This window comes from Ranitomeya imitator, chromosome 2 (assembly GCF_032444005.1).
Source record: "Ranitomeya imitator isolate aRanImi1 chromosome 2, aRanImi1.pri, whole genome shotgun sequence".
NCBI lineage: Eukaryota > Metazoa > Chordata > Amphibia > Anura > Dendrobatidae > Ranitomeya > Ranitomeya imitator.
In genome coordinates, this window is record NC_091283.1 from 853,013,548 (window position 1) to 853,026,287 (window position 12,740).

Sequence of the window (12,740 nt, forward strand, 5' to 3'; positions counted from 1 at the left end):
AGATGCCCCTTACAGCCACTTGCCCCATATAATGCTGCACAAGTGTTATGGCCCCATAAGATGCTCCATACAGTCACTGCCCCATATAATGCTGCACAAGTGTTATGGCCCCATAAGATGCCCCATACAGCCACTTGCCCCATATAGTGCTGCACAAGTGTTATGGCCCCATAAGATGCTCCATACAGTCACTGCCCCATATAATGCTGCACAAGTGTTATGGCCCCATAAGATGCCCCATACAGCCACTTGCCCCATATAATGCTGCACAAGTGTTATGGCCCCATAAGATGCTCCGTACAGTCACTTGCCCCATATAATGCTGCACAAGTGTTATGGCCCCATAAGATGCTCCATACAGTCACTTGCCCCATTATAGTGCTGCACAAGTGTTATGGCCCCATAAGATGCCCCATACAGCCACTTGCCCCATATAATGCTGCACAAGTGTTATGGCCCCATAAGATGCTCCATACAGTCACTTGCCCCATTATAGTGCTGCACAAGTGTTATGGCCCCATAAGATGCTCCATACAGTCACTTGCCCCATTATAGTGCTGCACAAGTGTTATGGCCCCATAAGATGCTCCATACAGTCACTTGCCCCATTATAGTGCTGCACAAGTGTTATGGCCCCATAAGATGCTCCATACAGTCACTGCCCCATATAATGCTGCACAAGTGTTATGGCCCCATAAGATGCCCCATACAGCCACTTGCCCCATATAATGCTGCACAAGTGTTATGGCCCCATAAGATGCTCCGTACAGTCACTTGCCCCATATAATGCTGCACAAGTGTTATGGCCCCATAAGATGCTCCATACAGTCACTTGCCCCATTATAGTGCTGCACAAGTGTTATGGCCCCATAAGATGCCCCATACAGCCACTTGCCCCATATAATGCTGCACAAGTGTTATGGCCCCATAAGATGCTCCATACAGTCACTTGCCCCATTATAGTGCTGCACAAGTGTTATGGCCCCATAAGATGCTCCATACAGTCACTTGCCCCATTATAGTGCTGCACAAGTGTTATGGCCCCATAAGATGCTCCATACAGTCACTTGCCCATATGCTTTTGCTGCGATAAAAAAAAAAATCACATACTCACTTCTCTTCGCTCAGGACCCCGGCACTTTCAATATTTACCTGCTCTTCGTGCGGCTCCGTCTAGCACTGACGTTCAGCAGAGGGCGCGCACTGACCACGTCATCGCGCCCTCCGACCTGAGCGTCACTGCCAGAGGACGAAGAAGACGGAGCCGCACCAGAACGAGGAGCGGCAAATATCGCGCAGCGCTGCGCTCCCCTCCCCGTATACTCACCTACTCCTGGCACTGTGCAGTCCCTGCTTCTTCCAGCGCTGCAGCTTCTTCCTGTATTGAGTGGTCACCCCTATGGGAGGTGGAGCCGCATATTCATTACTGTAATGAGCGGTACCATGTGACCGCTCAGTACAGGAAGCTGCTTCACTGGAAGAAGCAGGGACCGCGCCGGGAGTAGGTGAGTATAATTACACAGCCCCCGCTCCCCCTCACCTGCTCCCCCTCACCTAACGACCCCCGGGTATGACTCGAGTATAAGCCGAGAGGGGGACTTTCAGCCCAAAAAATGGGCTGAAAATCTCGGCTTATACTTGAGTATATACGGTACTAACAGCTAAATCTAATGGTCACTACTCCATGCTAATTCTCTTGGATCTCTCTGCAGCATTCGACACTGTGGATCATCAGCTCCTCCTCACTATGCTCCGCTCCATCGGCCTCAAGGACATCGTTCTCTCCTGGTTCTCCTCCTATCTCTCTGACCGCTCCTTCACTGTATGTTTTCCTGGTTCCTCCTCCTCTCACCTTCCCCTTACTGTTGAGGTTCCTCAAGGATGAGTCCTAGGCCCTCTCCCCTTACTGTTGGGGTTCCTCAAGGATCAGTCCTAGGCCCCCTCCTCTTCTCGTTGTATACTGCCCCTATTGGACACACAATCAGTAGATTTGGTTTCCAGTACCATCTCTATGCTGATGACACCAATTATACACCTCTTCTCCTGATATCACGCCAACCTTTTTAGTAAACACCAGTGATTGTCTTACCGCTGTCTCTAACATCATGTCCTCCCTCTATCGGAAACCGAACCTGTCAAAACCTGAACTCCTCGTGTTTTCTCCCTCTACTAACCTACCTTTGCCTGACATTGCCATCTCCGTGTGCGGTTCCACCATTACTCCAAAGCAACATGCCCGCTGCCTTGGGGTCATCCTTGATTCCGAGCTTTCATTCACCCCCTACATCCGATCACTGGCTCGCTCTTCTTATCTGCATCTCAAAAACATTTCTAGAATTCGCCCTTTTCTTACTTTCGACTCTGCAAAAACTCTGACTGTTTCTCTTATTCATTCTCGACTGGACTATTGTAACTCTCTACTAATCAGCCTCCCTCTACGTTCACATTTGCGTTTTGGGCGCAGCGTCGTCGACGCAACGCACAACGCATGTCAAACGCATACATAACGCGTTTTTTGACGAATGCGTTGTCCTATACAATTGAAGATCAAAAACGCCCCAAAAAAATATATTTAGTCAAACGGCGCATGCGTCAAAAAACGCGCCTCAACGCAGGTACCTGCGCCCTATGCGTTTTTCATAGACACTAATGTGTTTTGTTGGCGCATTTACGACGCAGTTGCGTTGCATGCGTTTTTCTTCGGAAATGTGACGCATCAAAACTGCAACCTGTAGAATCGTCCGCACTCTGTCTGGTGCGCCCAAAAAAACGCATGCGTCATACAACGCATGACAACGCATACCGGCGCATGTCCATGCGCCCCCCCATGTTAAATATAGGGGCGCATGACGCATGCGTCGGTATTCGTTGACGACGCTGCGCCCAAAGACGCAAATGTGAACGTAGCCTTAGCAAACTCTCCCCGCTCCAATCTGTGCTGAATGCTGCAGCCAGGATCATATTCCTCACCAACCGTTACACCAATGTCTCTACCCTGTGCCAGTCATTACACTGGTTACCCATCCACTCCAGAATCCAGTACAAAACTACTACCCTCATCCACAAAGCACTCCATGGCTCAGCACCACCCTACATCTCCTCCTTGGTCTCAGTCTACCACCCTACCCGTGCCCTCCATGGCTCAGCACCACCCTACATCTCCTCCCTGGTCTCAGTCTACCACCCTACCTGTGCTCTCCATGGCTCAGCACCACCCTACATCTCCTCCCTGGTCTCAGTCTACCACCCTACCTGTGCTCTCCATGGCTCAGCACCACCCTACATCTCCTCCTTGGTCTCAGTCTACCACCCTACCCGTGCCCTCCATGGCTCAGCACCACCCTACATCTCCTCCCTGGTCTCAGTCTACCACCCTACCTGTGCTCGACATGGCTCAGCACCACCCTACATCTCCTCCTTGGTCTCAGTCTACCACCCTACCTGTGCTCTCCATGGCTCAGCACCACCCTACATCTCCTCCCAGGTCTCAGTCTACCACCCTACCCGTGCCCTTCATGGCTCAGCACCACCCTACATCTCTTCCCTGGTCTCAGTCTACCGCCCTACCTGTGCTCTCCATGGCTCAGCACCACCCTACATCTCCTCCCTGGTCTCAGTCTACCGCCCTACCTGTGCCCTCCATGGCTCAGCACCACCCTACATCTCCTCCCTGGTCTCAGCCTACCACCCTACCCGTGCCCTCCATGGCTCAGCACCACTCTACATCTCCTCCCTGGTCTCAGCCTGCCACCCTACCTGTGCCCTCCATGGCTCAGCACCACCCTACATCTCCTCCCTGGTCTCAGCCTACCACCCTACCCGTGCCCTCCATGGCTCAGCACCACCCTACATCTCCTCCCTGGTCTCAGCCTACCACCCTACCCGTGCCCTCCATGACTCAGCACTACCCTACATCTCCTCCCTGGTCTCAGTCTACCACCCTACCTGTGCTCTCCATGACTCAGCACCACCCTACATCTCCTCCTTGGTCTCAGTCTACCACCCTACCTGTGCTCGACATGGCTCAGCACCACCCTACATCTCCTCCCTGGTCTCAGTCTACCACCCTACCCGTGACCTCCATGGCTCAGCACCACCCTACATCTCCCTGGTCTCAGTCTACCACCCTACCCGTGACCTCCATGGCTCAGCACCACCCCACATCTCCTCTCTGGTCTCAGCCTACCACCCTACCCGTGCCCTCCATGACTCAGCACTACCCTACATCTCCTCCCTGGTCTCAGTCTACCACTCCCGTCTCCAAGACTTTACACGTGCTGCGCCGATTCTTTGGAATGCATTACCCAGGTTAATACGATTAATCCCCACAGTTTTAAGCGTGCCCTAAAAACGCATTTGTCCAGACTGGCCTACCGCCTCAACACATTAAACTAACTATCCCTGTGTGGTCCAATTAAAAAACTTAAACCATAATCAGGTTCCTCACATCATGTTCTCATACACTTTATACAGTTAATAGCCCTCTGTGTCTGTACTGCTACATATTCAGGCTGATAACCGGTTCATGCAGCTTTATATGAACACCCGATCCTAAAGGTACCGTCACACATAATGATATCGTTAAGGAAATCGTTGTGTGTGACAGCGACCAACGATCAGGCCCCTGCTGGGAGATCGTTGGTCACTGAGGAAAGTCCAGAACTTTATTTCGTCGCTGGATCTCCCGCTGACATCGCTGAATCGGCGTGTGTGACACCGATCCAGCGAGGTCTTCACTGGTAACCAGGGTAAATATCGGGTTACTAAGCGCAGGGCCGCGCTTAGTAACCCGATGTTTACCATGGTTACCAGCGTAAACGTTAAAAAAACAAACACTACATACTTACCTTCAGCTGTCTGTCCCCGGCGCTCTGCTTCTCTGCACTCCTCCTGCATCAGCGCCGGCCAGCCGGAAAGCACAGCGGTGACGTCACCGCTCTGCTTTCCGGCTGACCGGCGCTGACAGTGCAGAGGAAAGCAGAGCGCCGGGGGACAGACAGCTGAAGGTAAGTATGTAGTGTTTGTTTTTTTAACGTTTACGCTGGTAACCATGGTAAACATCGGGTTACTAAGCGCGGCCCTGCGCTTAGTAACCCGATGTTTACCCTGGTTACCGGGGACCTCGGGATCGTTGGTCGCTGGAGAGCTGTGTGTGACAGCTCTCCAGCGACCAAACATCGACGCTGCAGCGATCGACATCGTTGTCGGTATCGCTGCAGCGTCGCTTAGTGTGACGGTACCTTTACACTATGGCTGGTCCGAATAACTAAAGCAATTGTTACCATCCACCTCTCGTGTCTCCCTTTTTCCTCAGATTGTAACCTAGCGAGCAGCAGGGCCCTCACTCCTGTATCTGGTGATCGGGGCCCTCACTCCTCCTGTATCTGGTGATCGGGGCCCTCGCTCCTCCTGTATCTGGTGATCGGGGCCCTCGCTCCTCCTGTATCTGGTGATCGGGGCCCTCGCTCCTCCTGTATCTGGTGATCGGGGCCCTCCCTCCTCCTGTATCTGGTGATCGGGACCCTCACTCCTCTTGTATCTGGTGATCGGGGCCCTCACTCCTCCTGTATCTGGTGATCGGGACCCTCACTCCTCCTGTATCTGGTGATCGGGACCCTCACACTCCTCCTGTATCTGGTGATCGGGGCCCTCGCTCCTCCTGTATCTGGTGATCGGGGCCCTCGCTCCTCCTGTATCTGGTGATCGGGGCCCTCGCTCCTCCTGTATCTGGTGATCGGGGCCCTCACTCCTCCTGTATCTGGTGATCGGGGCCCTCACTCCTCCTGTATCTGGTGATCGGGACCCTCACTCCTCTTGTATCTGGTGATCGGGGCCCTCGCTCCTCCTGTATCTGGTGATCGGGGCCCTCGCTCCTCCTGTATCTGGTGATCGGGGCCCTCACTCCTCCTGTATCTGGTGATCGGGGCCCTCACTCCTCTTGTATCTGGTGATCAGGGCCCTCACTCCTCTTGTATCTGGTGATCGGGGCCCTCACTCCTCTTGTATCTGGTGATCGGGGCCCTCACTCCTCTTGTATCTGGTGATCGGGGCCCTCACTCCTCTTGTATCTGGTGATCAGGGCCCTCACTCCTCTTGTATCTGGTGATCGGGGCCCTCACTCCTCTTGTATCTGGTGATCGGGGCCCTCACTCCTCTTGTATCTGGTGATCGGGGCCCTCACTCCTCTTGTATCTGGTGATCAGGGCCCTCACTCCTCTTGTATCTGGTGATCGGGGCCCTCACTCCTCTTGTATCTGGTGATCAGGGCCCTCACTCCTCCTGTATCTGGTGATCGGGGCCCTCACTCCTCCTGTATCTGGTGATCGGGGCCCTCACTCCTCCTGTATCTGGTGATCGGGACCCTCACTCCTCTTGTATCTGGTGATCGGGGCCCTCGCTCCTCCTGTATCTGGTGATCGGGGCCCTCGCTCCTCCTGTATCTGGTGATCGGGGCCCTCACTCCTCCTGTATCTGGTGATCGGGGCCCTCACTCCTCCTGTATCTGGTGATCAGGGCCCTCACTCCTCTTGTATCTGGTGATCGGGGCCCTCACTCCTCTTGTATCTGGTGATCGGGGCCCTCACTCCTCTTGTATCTGGTGATCGGGGCCCTCACTCCTCCTGTATCTGGTGATCGGGGTCCTCGCTCCTCTTGTATCTGGTGATCGGGGCCCTCACTCCTCCTGTATCTGGTGATCGGGGTCCTCATTCCTCCTGTATCTGGTGATCGGGGCCCTCGCTCCTCCTGTATCTGGTGATCGGGGCCCTCACTTTGATCTGTAATTTTTGTTATGCTGTAATGTCTATTGTCTGTACAAGTCCCCTCTATAATGTAAAGTGCTGCGGAATATGTTGGCGCTATATAAATAAAAATTATTGTTATTCGACACCAGGTAGTGAGATAGGTGTGAAAGTTACATACAGGTCCTTCTCAAAAAATTAGCATATAGTGTTAAATTTCATTATTTACCATAATGTAATGATTACAATTAAACTTTCATATATTATAGATTCATTATCCACCAACTGAAATTTGTCAGGTCTTTTATTGTTTTAATACTGATGATTTTGGCATACAACTCCTGATAACCCAAAAAATCTGTCTCAATAAATTAGCATATCAAGAAAAGGTTCTCTAAACGACCTATTACCCTAATCTTCTGAATCAACTAATTAACTCTAAACACATGCAAAAGATACCTGAGGCTTTTATAAACTCCCTGCCTGGTTCATTACTCAAAACCCCCATCATGGGTAAGACTAGCGACCTGACAGATGTCAAGAAGGCCATCATTGACACCCTCAAGCAAGAGGGTAAGACCCAGAAAGAAATTTCTCAACAAATAGGCTGTTCCCAGAGTGCTGTATCAAGGCACCTCAATGGTAAGTCTGTTGGAAGGAAACAATGTGGCAGAAAACGCTGTACAACGAGAAGAGGAGACCGGACCCTGAGGAAGATTGTGGAGAAGGACCGATTCCAGACCTTGGGGAACCTGAGGAAGCAGTGGACTGAGTCTGGTGTGGAAACATCCAGAGCCACCGTGCACAGGCGTGTGCAGGAAATGGGCTACAGGTGCCGCATTCCCCAGGTAAAGCCACTTTTGAACCATAAACAGCGGCAGAGGCGCCTGACCTGGGCTACAGAGAAGCAGCACTGGACTGTTGCTAAGTGGTCCCAAGTACTTTTTTCTGATGAAAGCAAATTTTGCATGTCATTCGGAAATCAAGGTGCCAGAGTCTGGAGGAAGACTGGGGAGAAGGAAATGCCAAAATGCCTGAAGTCCAGTGTCAAGTACCCACAGTCAGTGATGGTGTGGGGTGCCATGTCAGCTGCTGGTGTTGGTCCACTGTGTTTCATCAAGGGCAGGGTCAATGCAGCTAGCTATCAGGAGATTTTGGAGCACTTCATGCTTCCATCGGCTGAAATGCTTTATGGAGATGAAGATTTCATTTTTCAGCACGACCTGGCACCTGCTCACAGTGCCAAAACCACTGGTAAATGGTTTACTGACCATGGTATTACTGTGCTCAATTGGCCTGCCAACTCTCCTGACCTGAACCCCATAGAGAATCTGTGGGATATTGTGAAGAGAAAGTTGAGAGACGCAAGACCCAACACTCTGGATGAGCTTAAGGCCGCTATTGAAGCATCCTGGGCCTCCATAACCTCTCAGCAGTGTCACAGGCTGATTGCCTCCATGCCACGCCGCATTGAAGCAGTCATTTCTGCCAAAGGATTCCCCACCAAGTATTGAGTGCATAACTGAACATTATTATTTGATGGTTTTTTTGTTTGTTATTAAAAAACACTTTTATTTGATTGGATGGGTGAAATATGCTAATTTATTGAGACAGGTTTTTTGGTTATCAGGAGTTGTATGCCAAAATCATCAGTATTAAAACAATAAAAGACCTGACAAATTTCAGTTGGTGGATAATGAATCTATAATATATGACAGTTTAATTGTAATCATTACATTATGGTAAATAATGAAATTTAACACTATATGCTAATTTTTTGAGAAGGACCTGTATTTGGGATGTGCCAGGGAAGAGCGACACGCAGTGTTTTTCTATGCTAAGTGCTTAGCTTAAAGGGAACCTGTCACCCCGTTTTTTCAGAATGAGATATAAATACTGTTAAATAGGGCCTGCGCTATTCGTTACTATAGTGTATGTAGTGTACCCTGATTCCCCACCTATGCTGAGAAATACATCACCAAAGTCGCCGTTTTCGCCTGTCAATCAGGCTCGTCTGGTCAGGTGGGCGTGTTCACAGCGCTCTTTTCTTCCCCAGCTTTCCGTTGGTGGCGTAGTGGTGTGCGCATGTCCAAGGTCCGAGTTTGCATCTCGGCTTTGGGAAAATGGCCGCCGCGATCTCTTGTGCGCACGCGCTGCATCCCACGGCCATTTTCCTGAAGCCCCGTGCAGCAGAGCACTCCATCTGCGCACGCGCGGCCCCAGGAAGATGGCCGCCCCCACCGATGAAAGGGATGACAGCGCAGATCGCGCGCTGTGTCTTCACGTGGGCGCAGGGAATTCGGACCTTGGACATGCGCACACCACTACGCCACCAATGGAAAGCTGGGGGAGAAAAGAGCGCTGTGAACACGCCCACCTGACCAGACCAGCCTGATTGACAGGCGAAAACGGCGACTTTGGTAATGTATTTCTCAGCATACATGGGGAATCAGGGTACACTACATACACTATAGTAACGAACAGCGCAGGCCCTATTTAACAGTATTTATAGCTCAATCTGAAAAAACGGGGTGACAGGTTCCCTTTAACTGGGTCACACAGCTACCCCATGTGTAGACTTAAATGGAAGCTAACCTCGTGAGAGGACCAGTAATACTTTTGTCGTCACTCTATGAAGTTCCCAGCGTACGCTAGGACGGATATGAGTTTTAATAAAGTTGTGAGTCTCTTTGGAAAGGGGAGTGGAGTCCATGGCGCAGCCCACTCAGTGATGGCAATACCAGGGGGGTGTAAGATAGTGGGAGCTCATTTTGCACTAGGCTTTTGCCCAGGGAGCCAGCAAAAGAGAAACTTTGATGCATTTTGAAGTCACCCCTCCCCCACGCCGCATGGATAGCCATGATATAAGACAAATGTAAGTTCACTTTCATCTTTAATCCCTTTTATTTTGTAATTGTTCTTGTACATACATGTCTCATTTTGGTAATATCTTTTTATATACTTTTGTAAACACTACCTAATCTTTTTGGAGTAAAAATTATAATATTTACTAGTCTCATAATCCTTGCTCTAAACGTACCTCCAGCGTCGTCTAAAGTAAATTAGGCTAAAACTGAAGGGCTGTGCTGATGGGGGGGAATAAACTGAGGGGCTGCGCTGATGGGGGGGAATAAACTGAGGGGCTGCGCTGATGGGGGGGAATAAACTGAGGGGCTGTGCTGATGGGGGGAATAAACTGAGGGGCTGTGCTTATGGGGGGAATAAACTGAGGGGCTGTGCTTATGGGGGGGAATAAACTGAGGGGCTGTGCTGATGGGGGGAATAAACTGAGGGGCTGTGCTTATGGGGGGGAATAAACTGAGGGGCTGTGCTGATGGGGGGGAATAAACTGAGGGGCTGCGCTGATGGGGGGGAATAAACTGAGGGGCTGCGCTGATTGGGGGGAATAAACTGAGGGGCTGCGCTGATGGGGGGGAATAAACTGAGGGGCTGTGCTGATGGGGGGAATAAACTGAGGGGCTGTGCTTATGGGGGGAATAAACTGAGGGGCTGCGCTGATGGGGGGAATAAACTGAGGGGCTGCGCTGATGGGGGGAATAAACTGAGGGGCTGCGCTGATGGGGGGAATAAACTGAGGGGCTGCGCTGATGGGGGGGAAAATAATCCTCCAGTCACCTCCAGAGCTGCAGTCCTGATTTCCTGGCACTCACCCGGTGCTGCTCCGGTTCTCCTCCTCGCACAGGCCGCCCAGGGTGATGCCCACCTGCCCCAGGAACGTGTCCGGCCCGACCAGGGAGCGGTGCATGGCGGTGAGCAGCAGGCGGCCCCGCTCCGGGCTCTGCGGGTCCATCATCCCGGGCAGCTCGAAGGCGGCTTGTTCCCCCCACACCGGGCTCAGGCTCTTCTGCACCACGGACGTGCAGTACTTCTCCCGGCCCAGCTGGATGATGCTGTACGTGTCGTTGGCGCCATGCTTCCCCCTGGGCTGGAGGTTCCGGGCCCGCAGCACCGTCACCTGCACATGGGTGGGCCGCCAGCGCTCCGCCGCCTCCATCCTCCGGGGCCCGGATCTACCGGAGCGTGGCGGGGGGACCGGGCGGCGCCATCATCCTCACTGTCCGGCCGCAGCGACCACCGACCTCACTGTCCGGCCGCAGCGACCACCGACCTCACTGTCCGGCCGCAGCGACCACCGACCTCACTGTCCGGCCGCACCCCGCTGTACCGCGCCTCCACAGCACCCAGGGAAAGGCCGCTGTCAGCACCGGAGCCACCGCCAACCAGCTGACGGTCTCCTCACTGCAGAACCGGAAACAGCGGCCGTGATTGGAGCGGAGTATAGAATCCTCAACAAGAATACTATATCCTAGTGAGAGGAGGAGCGGGTCCTGTATATATAAGAATACTATATCCTAGTGAGAGGAGGAGCGGGTCCTGTATATATAAGAATACTATATCCTAGTGAGAGGAGGAGCGGGTCCTGTCTATATATAAGAATACTATATCCTAGTGAGAGGAGGAGCGGGTCCTGTCTATATATAATAATACTATATCCTAGTGAGAGGAGGAGCGGGTCCTGTATATATAAGAATACTATATCCTAGTGAGAGGAGGAGCGGGTCCTGACTATATATAAGAATACTATATCCTAGTGAGAGGAGGAGCGGGTCCTGTATATATAAGAATACTATATCCTAGTGAGAGGAGGAGCGGGTCCTGACTATATATAAGAATACTATATCCTAGTGAGAGGAGGAGCAGGTCCTGTATATATATAAGAATACTATATCCTAGTGAGAGGAGGAGCGGGTCCTGTATATATAAGAATACTATATCCTAGTGAGAGGAGGAGCGGGTCCTGTATATATAAGAATACTATATCCTAGTGAGAGGAGGAGCAGGTCCTGTATATATATATATATATATATAAGAATACTATATCCTAGTGAGAGGAGGAGCGGGTCCTGTATATATAAGAATACTATATCCTAGTGAGAGGAGGAGCAGGTCCTGTATATATATAAGAATACTATATCCTAGTGAGAGGAGGAGCAGGTCCTGTATATATATAAGAATACTATATCCTAGTGAGAGGAGGAGCGGGTCCTGTATATATAAGAATACTATATCCTAGTGAGAGGAGGAGCGGGTCCTGACTATATATAAGAATACTATATCCTAGTGAGAGGAGGAGCAGGTCCTGTATATATATAAGAATACTATATCCTAGTGAGAGGAGGAGCGGGTCCTGTATATATAAGAATACTATATCCTAGTGAGAGGAGGAGCGGGTCCTGTATATATAAGAATACTATATCCTAGTGAGAGGAGGAGCAGGTCCTGTCTATATATAAGAATACTATATCCTAGTGAGAGGAGGAGCGGGTCCTGTCTATATATAAGAATACTATATCCTAGTGAGAGGAGGAGCGGGTCCTGACTATATATAAGAATACTATATCCTAGTGAGAGGAGGAGCGGGTCCTGTATATATAAGAATACTATATCCTAGTGAGAGGAGGAGCAGGTCCTGTATATATAAGAATACTATATCCTAGTGAGAGGAGGAGCAGGTCCTGTATATATAAGAATACTATATCCTAGTGAGAGGAGGAGCGGGTCCTGTATATATAAGAATACTATATCCTAGTGAGAGGAGGAGCGGGTCCTGTCTATATATAAGAATACTATATCCTAGTGAGAGGAGGAGCGGGTCCTATCTATATATAAGAATACTATATCCTAGTGAGAGGAGGAGCGGGTCCTGTATATATAAGAATACTATATCCTAGTGAGAGGAGGAGCGGGTCCTGTATATATAAGAATACTATATCCTAGTGAGAGGAGGAGCGGGTCCTGTATATATAAGAATACTATATCCTAGTGAGAGGAGGAGCGGGTCCTGTGTATATATAAGAATACTATATCCTAGTGAGAGGAGGAGCGGGTCCTGTATATATAAGAATACTATATCCTAGTGAGAGGAGGAGCGGGTCCTGTCTATATATAAGAATACTATATCCTAGTGAGAGGAGGAGC

The 12,740-nt window shown here is 50.7% G+C and overlaps 1 protein-coding gene across 1 annotated transcript in view; it reads right to left on the reverse strand.

The window, feature by feature from the left end:
• The window catches only part of RAB11FIP2 (RAB11 family interacting protein 2), an 88,267-nt gene extending 77,183 nt beyond the window's left edge, over positions 1-11,084 (reverse strand). Inside the window, exons 1-2 of the mRNA XM_069754401.1 lie at positions 10,870-11,084; positions 10,412-10,811 (exon numbers count right to left, since the gene is read on the reverse strand). Of these exons, the coding sequence (XP_069610502.1) occupies positions 10,412-10,755 (344 nt within the window). The 5' untranslated portion in view covers positions 10,756-10,811; positions 10,870-11,084. The remainder of the gene's footprint in view (positions 1-10,411; positions 10,812-10,869) is intronic.
• Positions 11,085-12,740: the final 1,656 nt, after the last annotated feature.